Genomic DNA, 12,005 nt, shown 5'->3' with positions numbered 1-12,005 from the left:
CTTGGAGTGCCCAGGAGATCGCTGCTGGATGGAGAAGTGCTTGGGATGGGCCGGTTATTGCTGAGCCATCAACCACAGCGGGTTATTGTGCGAGACACGAGGCATCCTCTGGAGGGGGTTTGTGCTAAAGGCATGGAGGTAATCTCTGTTCATCTCTCCGAGGTAGAAAAACGTCTTGTCCCAGAGACAAGAAGGGCGGAAAAGGGAATTCCAGGAGCCTGGAACAGCGCCGTTGCAGCCACGAGGGATGGGGACAGTTTGCACTGTTTGGTTTTGGGTAGGACACAAAACCTCCCAGAATGAAAGCATCCGACCTGAGAAGGGTGCTAAGGACCCACAGCTCCCCGAGCAGCATTCCTGCTGTAAGGAATTGGCTCTGGGAACGCTGCAAGGCTGGGCTGTATATGGCTGTACTGCTCCCCTGAATATTTAGAGTCGGTGGGGACAAGCCTCCCGACTAACACTGGCAGTGCAATCCCAAGACACAACTCGCCTCCATTCCTCCATGGATCTAAACTACACGAGTGCCTGGCTCCCAAAACCCTCTACATTTGGGCCCTGCCATCAACTACTGGGATGTGATGTCTCCAGGCAAATACAGAGTAGATCCTAAATACCAGGCAGTGACAGCACCAGGGAGGGGTTTGGAGGTTGCTGTTACTGCTGTGATACCCTCAGGTGCTTCCAAATGCGGCTGGAATGTGGGAATCTCATAGAGAGGAGTTTCTAGATGGGAACTGGAGGCACTCACACACCACACACACCCCCCCAGCCCCAAGTGGCATTTTGGGACTCGAGTTCCAAACAGTTTGGCTTCCTTTCGGTCGGTGCTCCATGAAGGTTCTTGGATGCGCAAGAGAAGGATGGGAAGGGCCCGGTGTGCTACCTAACAGGATCCAACGGGAAAGAGCCAGGGGTGAAACAGCCACGGGAGTCACTTCTTATGGCCCAAGAGAGGGTTTGCAGTCGCTCTGCAGCTCCAGCCTCTTGACGCCGGAGCTGGAATACCCCTCGTCGCTGCAGGCGCTCCGCAGGCTCCCCCTCTCATCCGAGTCGCTGGGGCTGCTGCTGCTCCAGTCGAGGTCTGCAGGGAGGTCGTCCGTGCTCTCCACATCCACGTCCAGCTCCTCTGCAGGAGGAGCAGGGTTACAGCACGGCCGGGCAGAGCTCCCACCCCCTCCATCCCGAGCGCCCGGTCCCACCTCTATCCCAGTCGGAGCGCTCGGAGGAGACGGTGGAGCCGATGCTGTCCATCCTTATCCTCCCCATGCCCAGCCTCGTCAGCCGCCTCTTGAGGTGCCGCTGCTCCCGCTGCAGCTGCTCTATCTGGTGCGTGGCTTTCCTGTCGTCGTCTTCAAGCTTCTGCAGGGGAGGAGAGGGACAGAAGGCAGCCTGACATCCCAGCCTGATCCTGAGCTCCCAGCCTGATCCTGAGCTCCCAGCCTGATCCTGAGCTCCCAGCCTGATCCTGATGATCCCAGCCTGATCCTGATGATCCCAGCCTGATCCTCAGATCCCAGCCTGATCCTCAGATCCCAGCCTGGTCCTGATGATCCCAGCCTGATCCTCAGATCCCAGCCTGATCCTGATGATCCCAGCCTGATCCTCAGATCCCAGCCTGATCCTGAGCTCCCAGCCTGATCCTGAGCTCCCAGCCTGATCCTCAGATCCCAGCCTGATCCTCAGATCCCAGCCTGATCCTGAGCTCCCAACCTGATCCTCAGATCCCAGCCTGATCCTGAGCTCCCAGCCTGATCCTGATGATCCCAGCCTGATCCTCAGATCCCAGCCTGATCCTGATGATCCCAGCCTGATCCTGATGATCCCAGCCTGATCCTCAGATCCCAGCCTGATCCTCAGATCCCAGCCTGATCCTGATGATCCCAGCCTGATCCTCAGATCCCAGCCTGATCCTGATGATCCCAGCCTGATCCTCAGATCCCAGCCTGATCCTGATGATCCCAGCCTGATCCTCAGATCCCAGCCTGATCCTCAGATCCCAGCCTGATCCTGAGCTCCCAGCCTGATCCTCAGATCCCAGCCTGATCCTCAGATCCCAGCCTGATCCTGAGCTCCCAACCTGATCCTCAGATCCCAGCCTGATCCTGAGCTCCCAGCCTCATCCTGATGATCCCAGCCTGATCCTCAGATCCCAGCCTGATCCTGATGATCCCAGCCTGATCCTCAGATCCCAGCCTGATCCTGAGCTCCCAACCTGATCCTCAGATCCCAGCCTGATCCTGAGCTCCCAGCCTGATCCTGATGATCCCAGCCTGATCCTCAGATCCCAGCCTGATCCTCAGATCCCAGCCTGATCCTGAGCTCCCAACCTGATCCTCAGATCCCAGCCTGATCCTGAGCTCCCAGCCTCATCCTGATGATCCCAGCCTGATCCTGAGCTCCCAACCTGATCCTCAGATCCCAGCCTGATCCTGAGCTCCCAACCTGATCCTCAGATCCCAGCCTGATCCTGAGCTCCCAGCCTCATGCTGAGCTCCCAGCCTCATCCTGAGCTCTCAGCCTCCAGCCACATATGCAATGTCCCTTTTGCTCCCCAAGCCACCTAAACACAGCCACCATCAGCTTCCGAGAGGCTCCCTGGCTTCAACACGGGACGTCAAGCCCATGGAATCAACCAGGTTGGAAAAGAGCTTTGAGCTCATCCAGTCCAACCATTCCCAGCACTGCCAAGGCCACCACTGACCCATGGCACTGAGGCCTCGGCTCCACGCTGTGTGAACACTTGCAGGGACGGTGACTGCAGCCCTGCCCTGGGATGTTTGGTTCAACTTCAATCCACGAGGATGCTCAGGGGCTGGAGCAGCTCCTGTATGGAGCCAGGCTGAGAACATTGGGGCTGGAGAAGAGAAGCTGCGTGGAGAGCTCAGAGCAGCTTCCAGTGTCTGAAGGGGGCTACAAGGATGCTGGAGAGGGGCTCTTCATCAGGGACTGTAGGGATAGGACAAGGGGTGATGGGTTCAGACTGAAACAGGGGGAGTTCAGGTTGGAGATAAGGCAGAAGTGATTTATGTGAGGGTGCTGAGGCGCTGGCACAGGGTGCCCAGAGAAGCTGTGGCTGCCCCATCCCTGGCAGTGCTCAAGGCCAGGTTGGACACAGGGGCTTGGAGCAAGCTGCTCTAGTGGAAGGTGCCCCTGCCCGTGGCAGGGGTTGGAGCTGGATGAGCTTTGAGGTCCCTTCCAACCCAAACCAGGCTGGGGTTCTATGCCTGCATCTCCACAGTGGGTGGGTTCAGCAGCACCAAAGAAGCCCGTGCTCACCTTGATGTACAATTTGGCCTTCCTCAGCAGGCTCAGCGTGGTGTGCCTGCTGTCCTTGGGCCCGAGCGGGACCTGCCTCTTCAGCTTCTCCAAGCAGAGCCGCAGGTGAGCTCGCCTGCAGGCAGATCACAACAGAGCCATCAGGTTCCCACTTGGGAGCGCTTCCGGATCTGGATCCATCACCTTGGCACACAGTGACCACAAAACCAGGTCCCTGAGGGATCGCCGGCCCTGAACATCCCCAGGCTCCTCAGGCACCCGGCATCCCTCCCTCTGTGTGTGACACCCAGACTGGCTGCAGCAACACGAACCCTTTACCACTGCCAAGGGGAAGGCTGGCTCCTCCAGGAGGCCCCTTCCTCCATGGAGAACCCAGGTGAAGGTCACATCCTTGCAACACCCACCTTCAATCCACACCATCAGCACAGGCAGCTGTGAGCTGGGGTTTGGCCAAGTTCCTGCCCTATCTTCTTTGGGTGTGCGAGGGGTAAAGAGGCACCTGCCTGCACAAAGGAACTCCTGAGCTCCAGCGCAAACAGAACACGAGGTCCTTGCTCCTAAGCACTGATGGGCTCAGGGATGAGAAGTGATTGAGAGCAGCCCAGAAGGACTTGGAGGGGAGTTGGTCAATGAGAAGCTCCCCATGACCCAGCTTGAGCCCAGAGCCCCCCCACCACCACCACCATGTGCTGGGCTGCACCCCCAGAGCGTGAGCAGCAGCTCAGGGAGGTGATCCTGCCCCTCTGCTGTGTGAAGGGGAGACCTGAGAGCAGCTCCAGTGCAGGAAACCTTTAGAGGGGCTTTGGCCAAGGGCCTGCAGGGACAGGCCAAGGGGAATGGCTTTAACCTGCCCGAGGGGAGACTGAGATGAGCTCTTAGGCAGAAGCTCTTCCCTGTGAGGGTGCTGAGGCGCTGGCACAGGGTGCCCAGAGAAGCTGTGGCTGCCCCATCCCTGGCAGTGCTCAAGGCCAGGTTGGACACAAGGGCTTGGAGCAAGCTGCTCCAGTGGAAGGGGTCCCTGCCTGTGGCAGGGGTTGGAGCTGGAGGAGCTTTAAGGTCCCTTTCAACCCAAACCAGGCTGGGATTGACGGCCCCCAGCACTACATAACCTGGGGCTTCCGCTCCAAAGCTAGAGGCACACACACAGACACAGGCACAGACCCATTTGTGCCCAGTTCCCACTGGGATGTAACAGCAGAAGGAAAACCTCAAAGGATTCATCTCCTGAGCACAAGAACCTCCCAAGCCCATGGGCTCGTTTCATTGTGCAATCCCTTACACCCCATGAGATATCCATCTGCCCATCACTGCTCCCAGTGCCAGCCAAGGCTTGACCACCACAGGATGGGATTAAGGTATTAAGCAAAGGAGGGTGTTTAATCCCTGCGTGGATTGAAGCTCAGCTTCCCAACCTGCTCACGGAATCATGGAATCAACCAGGTTGGAAAAGAGCTTCAGGATCATCCAGTCCAACCATTCCCAGCACTGCCAAGGCCACCACTGACCCATAGCACCGAGGGTGTGTGAGCACTTGCAGGGACGGTGACTGCAGCCCTGCCCTGGGCAGCCTGTTCCAATGCCTGAGCACCCTTTGGGGCAGGAATTGTTCCTCAGCTCCAGCTAAACCTGCCCTGGGGCAGCTTGAGGCCGTTTCCTCTTGTCCCATCCCTTGTTCCTTGGGAGCCCCCTCCTGGCTCCATCCTCCTGTCAGGCAGTTGGACAGAAGGGATGGGAAGGACAGAGCACTCAGCACCCACTTGTGCAATGAACCAACACGATTTCAACACAGCTCTGCTCTACCCAAGGCAGGCGGGTGCCAGGGGATGCCACTTGGTGGCCACTTTATGCAGCTGCCTTATCCCTGCCCTCCCACTCTGCATCTCAGCACCTCCCTGGTTCCCAACCCCTGGAAAAGCAGCGCTTCGCCCAAACCCTTACCTGTTCTTTTCCATCTCACTGTGTGTCGACCTGGAAGAGAAAGAACCACTCATTAACTCCTGTCTGACTGGGGACACCACCATGAGGATCAACAGGCCCGTCTTCGTCAACATTCCCTGGAAAACTGAAAACCTTGGAGCTTCCAGAGCCACTCGGTACCCTGGGGACAGTGAAAGCAGCACAAAGGGATGCAGATGGCTCAATATAATGGAGAAATTCCAGGAAAACTGGCAGTGAAAGGCTCTGGGAGCGCTGGTTTACCCCAGAGCCTGATCCTGAAGGGAAAATAAGGGATGTTCCAAAGACACTCGCTGGAGTCTTCGTCACCAGCAGCATTTTGGGATGCTTGGGAAGCCTTTCTGATGCTCGTCCCGCCTCCTTGGGATTTGCTTCCTGGTGGCACAGCTTGAAGCAACCTGCTCCCAGAGAGTCCAGAATCACTCAATCCCAATGGAAAAGCCTCTCACTCAGACAAGCCTTATCCTGACACGCAAGGGAATGGCATCTGCACGCAGCCAGGAAGGACTCAGGTCTTTGGCTCCCGTGGGATCTCTCCATGACACTTCCCTCTGGATAAAATCCCCCCACCAAGCCTTTCAGCACTGCTTGCAAACCTCATGACTGTGGTGAAACCAAGCTTTTCCCTTGGTCATAAAGCAGAGAATCCCAGAATCCCAGCCTGGTTTGGGTTGGAAGGGACCTTAAAGCTCACCCAGCTCCAACCCCTGCCCCGGGCAGGGACACCTCCCACTGGAGCAGCTTGCTCCAAGCAAACCTTTGCTTGGCTTTAAGTGCAGAACAAGCTCCAAATCTTCCAGAAGGGGAATTTGGAGCCACAAACACCACGGATCCCCTCAGAACCTGCTTGAGATGAGACCGAGAGACCTCAAGCTGCCTCCTAATGGGTGATGGCAGGAGGGAGAAGGAAACATCCCTTGGGATTGAGGGTCGGAAGTGAGCTCAGGGGGTGTTCCAGGAGGTGTTTGCTGCTATAACACCTCTCAAAGGTCCAGCCCTCGGTGCTGGGGTGCTCCCAAGCAGGAGGATGTGACAGAGCTGGTGCTCCCCCCTTGGCAAACAGCCTCTAAAGCAGGCAGCAATGGGCTCCCGGTGACTGTCGGGATGGACCTGCTCAGGCTCTGCTCTGCTCAACGAGCTCTCCCTTGTTTCAACGGGTACTTCCCGGTGCAGAGGCAGCATTCCAGGGCTCAGCCCTCCCCAGGCTCAGCTGGTGATGACCCTGAATCAGCCACAGTGGGCGCTGGAAAGGCAGAAGGGAGCAGAGCAACTCCAAGGACACAGAAACTGGCTCCAAGGTTTTCCAAGGTTTCTGTTGCACAAACCAGGGGGTAAAGCAATCAGTCCGCGATCCCGGAAGGAATAATGGAATACTGCCTGGAAAAGATGTAACCCCCAGGCTGGCAGGGTTACAACTGCTTGGAGCTCGGACAGGAGGTGTTGTGGTATTCAACATCACTGAATTCCAGCTTGGGAAGGAAGGGAGCTTAAAGCTCACCCAGCTCCAACCCTGCCACGGGCAGGGACCCCTTCCACTAGAGCAGCTTGCTCCAAGCCCCTGTGTCCAACCTGGCCTTGAACACTGCCAGGGATGGGGCAGCCACAGCTTCTCTGGGCACCCTGTGCCAGCGCCTCAGCACCCTCACATAAATCACTTCTGCCTTATCTCCAACCTGAACTCCCCCTGTTTCAGTTTGAACCCATCACCCCTTGTCCTGTCACTCCAGTCCCTGATGAAGAGCCCCTCTCCAGCATCCTTGTAGCCCCCTTCAGACACTGGAAGCTGCTCTGAGCTCTCCACGCAGCTTCTCTTCTCCAGCCCCAATGTTCTCAGCCTGGCTCCATACGGGAGCTGCTCCAGCCCCTGAGCATCCCCATGGCCTCCTCTGCACTTGCTCCCACAGCTCCATGTCCTTATGTTGAGGACCCCAGAACAGCGAGGGTGAACTCGTGTTGAGGCTCTGGATGGATTCTGAGGAGGATAACTGAGGAATTCCCCAGGAAAGCAGCACTCAGGGATTGAATCCAGCCCTGACCGTGGTTTCCCTTCCCAAGCTTCAGCAGCGCATGCCTGAAACCAAAAGCCCAACTTCCCCATTCCCTGCAGCAAACCCTCCCGCCACGTCAGACACTTGCATGTTTCCAACCCCAACTTCCCCAAGGCAGGAGATTGCCCCTCACATCCCACCGGGATGCTCCCGAAGGACCGGCCCAGCCTGGGGCTTTGGGTGCTGATGGGGACCTGTTGATGGAGCTGTGATGGGGATAGGGGGGAGGGATATGGGGCTTTGCGAGGGCAGAGCCCCAGTACCCAGGGACAGGAGGGTCCCATCCAGCCCTGCCGGGCACCCCATAGCAGTGCAATGTCACCCTGCTCAGTCACACGGTGACAGGTGAGTCCCCATCTGGTCACACACCCCATGACAGCGGTGCTGGAGCCCCAGCACCCCTGTGACAGGAGCAACCCCTCGGGACCTCACTGCATCCCAAGCACCCAGTGACAGGAGGGTGCCCCATGACAGCAGGATGTAACCCAGCTTGGTCACTTGGTGACCAGGGAGCCCCCATCTGGTCACACACCCCATGACAGTGGTGCTGGAGCCATGGTGATGGAAGGATCCCCCCCAGTGCTTCCATGTGCCTTGTGACAGCAGGACCTCACTGCATCCCAAGCACCCAGTGACAGCAGGATGTGACCCATCTTGGTCACTTGGTGACCAGGGAGTCCCCATCTGGTCACACACCCCATGACAGCGGTGCTGGAGCCTCAGCAGCCCTGTGACAGGAGCAACCCCTCAGGACCCCACTGCATCCCAAGCACCCAGTGACAGGAGGGTGCCCCATGACAGCAGGATGTAACCCAGCTTGGTCACACAGTGACAGGTGAGTCCCCATGTGGTCACACACCCCATGACAGCGGTGCTGGACCCTCAGCACCCCTGTGACAGGAGCAACCCCCCAGGACCTCACTGCATCCCAAGCACCCAGTGACAGCAGGATGTGACCCACCTTGGTCACTGGGTGACAGGGAAGTCCCCATGTGGTCACACAGCCCCTGACATGGGTACTGGGCCCTCAGCACCGCACTGACAGCAGGGTCCCCCCCGACACCCCCACGCACCCACTGCACAGGGCCCGGCCGCAGGACACCCCCCCCCCGCCCCAACTTTATGGCTGCCTGACCCCGACCCTCAACCCCCGCTCCCCGCCGTTACCTGCCGCCGCCTCCGCCGCTCCTCCTCGGGGCCTTGGCGCGGCGCTGCCCGGCCTCCCCGTCCTTCCCGCCGGGCAGCAGCGACGCGTACCCGTGCTCGGCTTCTGAGGAGACACAACCGGTGAGGGCCGGCGGGGCCCGGGGGGGGCCCGAGGGGGACGGCAGGGGGCAGCGGTACCTCGCTCCCGGCGCTCCAGGTACTCGGCGGCCTCCAGCAGCAGCCGGATGCCGACCCCGCCGCAGGCCGCCATTGCCTGAGGGGAGGGCGAGGCCCGGCCGGGACCGGCGGCGGCGGCGGCGGAGGAGCAACGGCGGCTGTGTCCGCCTCAACCGGCCGCTCCGCCAGGCCCCGCCCCCGGCGGCCGCTCATTGGTGGAAGCCCCACCGGCGGCGTTGCTCATTGGAGGACGCCTGGAGGACGCCCCGCCCACCACCACCACCACGAGACGGCGGGGTGTTTGCCCCTCAAGCCCCGCCTCCCTCGCGCTGCCATTGGAGGAGCGCGCCACGCCGTCTGGCCCCCGTTGGACACGCCCACCCGGCCGCCTCGCCCTATTGGGAGGCGCGAGAGGCCGCACCTCGCCAATGGCGAGGCCGCAAGCGGTAAAAGGGGCGGGGCCTCAGCTGCAAGCGATGCTCGTTAGCGAAGGGCGTTAATTACCGGAGGGCGGCAGCGGCGCAGGGCGCTCGCATGCAGCAAACAGCAGCCAGGCTGTCCAAATAAGCCAAAAAAGGGGTTTTTCCCCCCAATTTGAGGGTCTCAATGAGGTGCTGTTGCGGCCCCACGTGGTCTGATTGAGTTCTAGAAGGTTCTAATTGAAGACTATGAAAGTAAGAATTAAAAGTCCTAATATTTACACCGGGTTTTATTGAAATGCCACAAAAGAACAGGGAAAATACGATGAAATCCCAACGAGGGACGACCCATGGGGGGTATCGTAATGACAAATAATGAGGGATTCCAGGACGTGCTGATGGATTTGTTGGGAATAATCCCAAATCCCTCCAAAATCCGGGCTCTGGGAAGGGAAATCCCGCTCGGTGCCAGCGCAGCCTCAAGCGATGAAATCCAGGGGTCTGTTGAATCCTCCTTTCCTGTTCATGTACTGCCTGCGGACGGAGGGAAAGAACAGTCATCAGCAAATCCACATGGAAACACCTTTGATGGTACCCAGCAGGAATGGAATTCCCTGCGGATTTACACACACAAGGGCAGGAAACCTCCCACCAAGGAAGCGCCAGGGTTGCTTGAGGACCAAGGTGGAACGTCCCATTGGGATTCCCAACTGGAAAAAGGAAAGCCTTGCAATGCACAAACCTGTATTTCCTCTTCTGCGACACATTGATGGCGTACGCGTTCGCGGCGCCGTCCACCTTCTTCCCCTGCAAGGGATAAAGTAAAAAGAGGTCCTAAAACTATGCAGGGCCTGGAGCACAAGTGTGATGGGGAAGGGCTGAGGGATCTGGGGGGTTCAGTGTGGAGAAGAGAAGGCTCAGGGGGGACCTGATGGCTCCCTACAACTGCCTGAGAGGAGGATGGAGCCAGGAGGGGCTGGGCTCTGCTCCCAAGGAACAGGGGATGGGACAAGAGGAAACGGCCTCAAGCTGCACCAGGGCAGGTTTAGATGGAGCTGAGGAACAATTCCTGCCCCAAAGGGTGCTCAGGCATTGGAACAGGCTGCCCAGGGCAGGGCTGCAGTCACCGTCCCTGCAAGTGTTCACACACCCTCAGTACCATGGGTCAGTGGTGGCCTTGGCAGTGCTGGGAAGGGTTGGACTGGATGAGCTTAAAGCTCTTTCCCAGCCTGGATGATTCCATGATTCTGTTCTATGAGTATCCCCCCAAAAGGGCACAATGGCTGCGTCACAGGTGGCTGCAGGCTCCATCGTGCTCATCCACACTCACTTTTGTCGTGTCAAAGGAGGCAAAGCCCATCATTTTCATCATCTCGATCTCCTCTTCTGTCTTGCCCTGCAGATCCTCCTCTGCCAAGGCAATGGAATGAAAGAGCTGGATAAAAGCAGCCATCAGGCTGTGACAAGAGCACGTTAAAGCAGCACCAATCCAGCCTCACTGGGGCCATATTTAAAGAGGAAACCCCGCTTCCCTTACCCGTGATCTGCCGCTCTTTGCCTTTGGAGTCTTTTATCTCCTTCTTCTCCTCGTCCCGCCTCTCCTTGAGCCGCGGGGGGGAGGACGAGCTGGAGCGGTGCCGTCGCGGTGACCTGAGGTTACAAAGGCAGGCGGGTTCGCCTCGTTCGTCTCCGCCACGTTATCCCCATCCCGCTTCCCGGCGCCGCCCCGCAGCGAGCCTCAGCCGGGCTCATCCCAGCCTCTCACCTGGAGCGCCGCCGGTGCGGGGAGCGAGAGCGGCTCCGCCTCCGGTCCCTATCCCGCGAGCGCGATCGCTCCCTGCGCCGCCGCTCCCTGTCCCGGGAGGCGGATCGGGAACGCCTGCGTTCTGCGGTGGGAAAAGCCGGGGTCAGTTCCTGCTTCCTCAGCCCTCCTGGGGGCAAACCCCACTGATAGGACCCCATAGGAGCCAGGCTGAGAGCATTGGGGCTGGAGATGAGAAGCTGTGTGGAGAGCTCAGAGCAGCTTCCAGTGTGTGAAGGGGGCTACAAGGATGCTGGAGAGGGGCTCTTCATCAGGGGCTGTAGGGATAGGACAAGGGGTGATGGGTTCAGACTGAAACAGGGGGAGTTCAGGTTGGAGATAAGGAAGAAGTGATTTATGTGAGGGTGCTGAGGCGCTGGCACAGGGTGCCCAGAGAAGCTGTGGCTGCCCCATCCCTGGCAGTGTTCAAGGCCAGGTTGGACACAGGGGCTTGGAGCAAGCTGCTCTAGTGGAAGGTGTCCCTGCCCGTGGCAGGGGTTGGAACTGGAGGAGCTTTAAGGTCCCTTCATCCCCACCCAGGCTGGGACCCTGTGCAGTGACAGCTCCCATACGGATACCCCACAACCAGCCCCGCTGGCCCCACACATCCCCACCAGCACCCACAGCGGCCGCAGGAACCCCCTTCCCCAGCCCTGGCCGCGCTCACCCGCTCGCGGACCGCTGATGCGTGCGGCAGGAGCAGGAGGATAACGGGGCCCACCGCGGCCTCACCCCGCTCACCGCTGCCCATGGGCCGGGGGAAGACGCAGGGCCCGGCCCTACCCCCGGTTCCTCGCCCGCATCCATGCATCGCCCCCCGGGGCCCGGCCTCTACCCGCTCCCGGAGCCCCCAACCCGATCCCGGTCCCGATCCCGATCCCGATCCCGATCCCGATCCCGGTCCCGGTCCCGATCCCGATCCCGATCCCGGTCCTGGTCCCCTCCTCACCGCGCCGCGGCGGCGACCGGGAGCGGCTGCGGCCCATGGCCGCCCCTCAGCGCCTTCACTTCCGGCTCCCCCGGCAACCGGCGCCGCCGCCTTTTGGTTCCGCAGCCCAAAACGTTCCGGCCCCTCTCCCTCCGTACGCCCCACGGCAACGGGGCGGGTGTGAGCCCCAGCCCCACAACCCCAGCCCCACAACCCCGGCCTTCCGCCCCCCCCCCCCGAAGCTCCGCAGC

The 12,005-nt window shown here is 59.7% G+C and overlaps 2 protein-coding genes across 2 annotated transcripts; both read right to left on the bottom strand.

Annotated features, from left to right (window-relative positions):
• Nucleotides 1-771: 771 nt before the first annotated feature.
• On the bottom strand, nucleotides 772-8,709 carry MXD1 (MAX dimerization protein 1). The gene is made up of 6 exons (XM_061478927.1): nucleotides 8,628-8,709; nucleotides 8,451-8,553; nucleotides 5,218-5,247; nucleotides 3,280-3,394; nucleotides 1,203-1,362; nucleotides 772-1,129 (listed from the first exon to the last, which is right to left on the bottom strand). The coding sequence occupies exons 1-6, from the start codon at nucleotides 8,698-8,700 to the stop codon at nucleotides 942-944; spliced, it is 669 nt and encodes a 222-aa protein (XP_061334911.1). The 5' UTR covers nucleotides 8,701-8,709; the 3' UTR covers nucleotides 772-941.
• A 588-nt stretch (nucleotides 8,710-9,297) lies between these two features.
• On the bottom strand, nucleotides 9,298-11,893 carry SNRNP27 (small nuclear ribonucleoprotein U4/U6.U5 subunit 27). Its single transcript, XM_061479021.1, has 6 exons — nucleotides 11,776-11,893; nucleotides 10,791-10,911; nucleotides 10,563-10,675; nucleotides 10,356-10,435; nucleotides 9,768-9,832; nucleotides 9,298-9,559 (listed from the first exon to the last, which is right to left on the bottom strand). Exons 1-6 carry the CDS (start codon nucleotides 11,810-11,812, stop codon nucleotides 9,505-9,507), a joined length of 471 nt encoding a protein of 156 aa, XP_061335005.1. The 5' UTR covers nucleotides 11,813-11,893; the 3' UTR covers nucleotides 9,298-9,504.
• Nucleotides 11,894-12,005: the final 112 nt, after the last annotated feature.

This window comes from Pezoporus flaviventris, unplaced genomic scaffold (genome assembly GCF_033815535.1).
Source record: "Pezoporus flaviventris isolate CSIRO_AGI_PZ_B2104156 unplaced genomic scaffold, CSIRO_AGI_Pfla_v1 ptg000138l, whole genome shotgun sequence".
In the NCBI taxonomy this organism is placed as follows: Eukaryota; Metazoa; Chordata; class Aves; order Psittaciformes; family Psittacidae; genus Pezoporus; species Pezoporus flaviventris.
This window is presented reverse-complemented; position numbering and strand designations above follow the sequence as displayed.

Bases quoted from the DNA above. Each gene is read 5' to 3' on its own strand.
- MXD1 (XM_061478927.1), bottom strand. From the start codon at position 8,700: ATGGCGGCCTGCGGCGGGGTCGGCATCCGGCTGCTGCTGGAGGCCGCC. The intron at 1,363-3,279 runs GTGAGCACGGGC...CCTCCCCTGCAG, and splicing joins AGGCCAAATTGTACATCAAG to AAGCTTGAAGACGACGACAG. The intron at 1,130-1,202 runs GTGGGACCGGGC...CTCCTCCTGCAG, and splicing joins GCGCTCCGACTGGGATAGAG to AGGAGCTGGACGTGGATGTG.
- SNRNP27 (XM_061479021.1), bottom strand. From the start codon at position 11,812: ATGGGCCGCAGCCGCTCCCGGTCGCCGCCGCGGCGCG. The intron at 10,912-11,775 runs GTGAGGAGGGGA...TTCCCACCGCAG, and splicing joins CCGGTCGCCGCCGCGGCGCG to AACGCAGGCGTTCCCGATCC. The intron at 10,436-10,562 runs GTAAGGGAAGCG...TTGCCTTGGCAG, and splicing joins CAAAGAGCGGCAGATCACGG to AGGAGGATCTGCAGGGCAAG.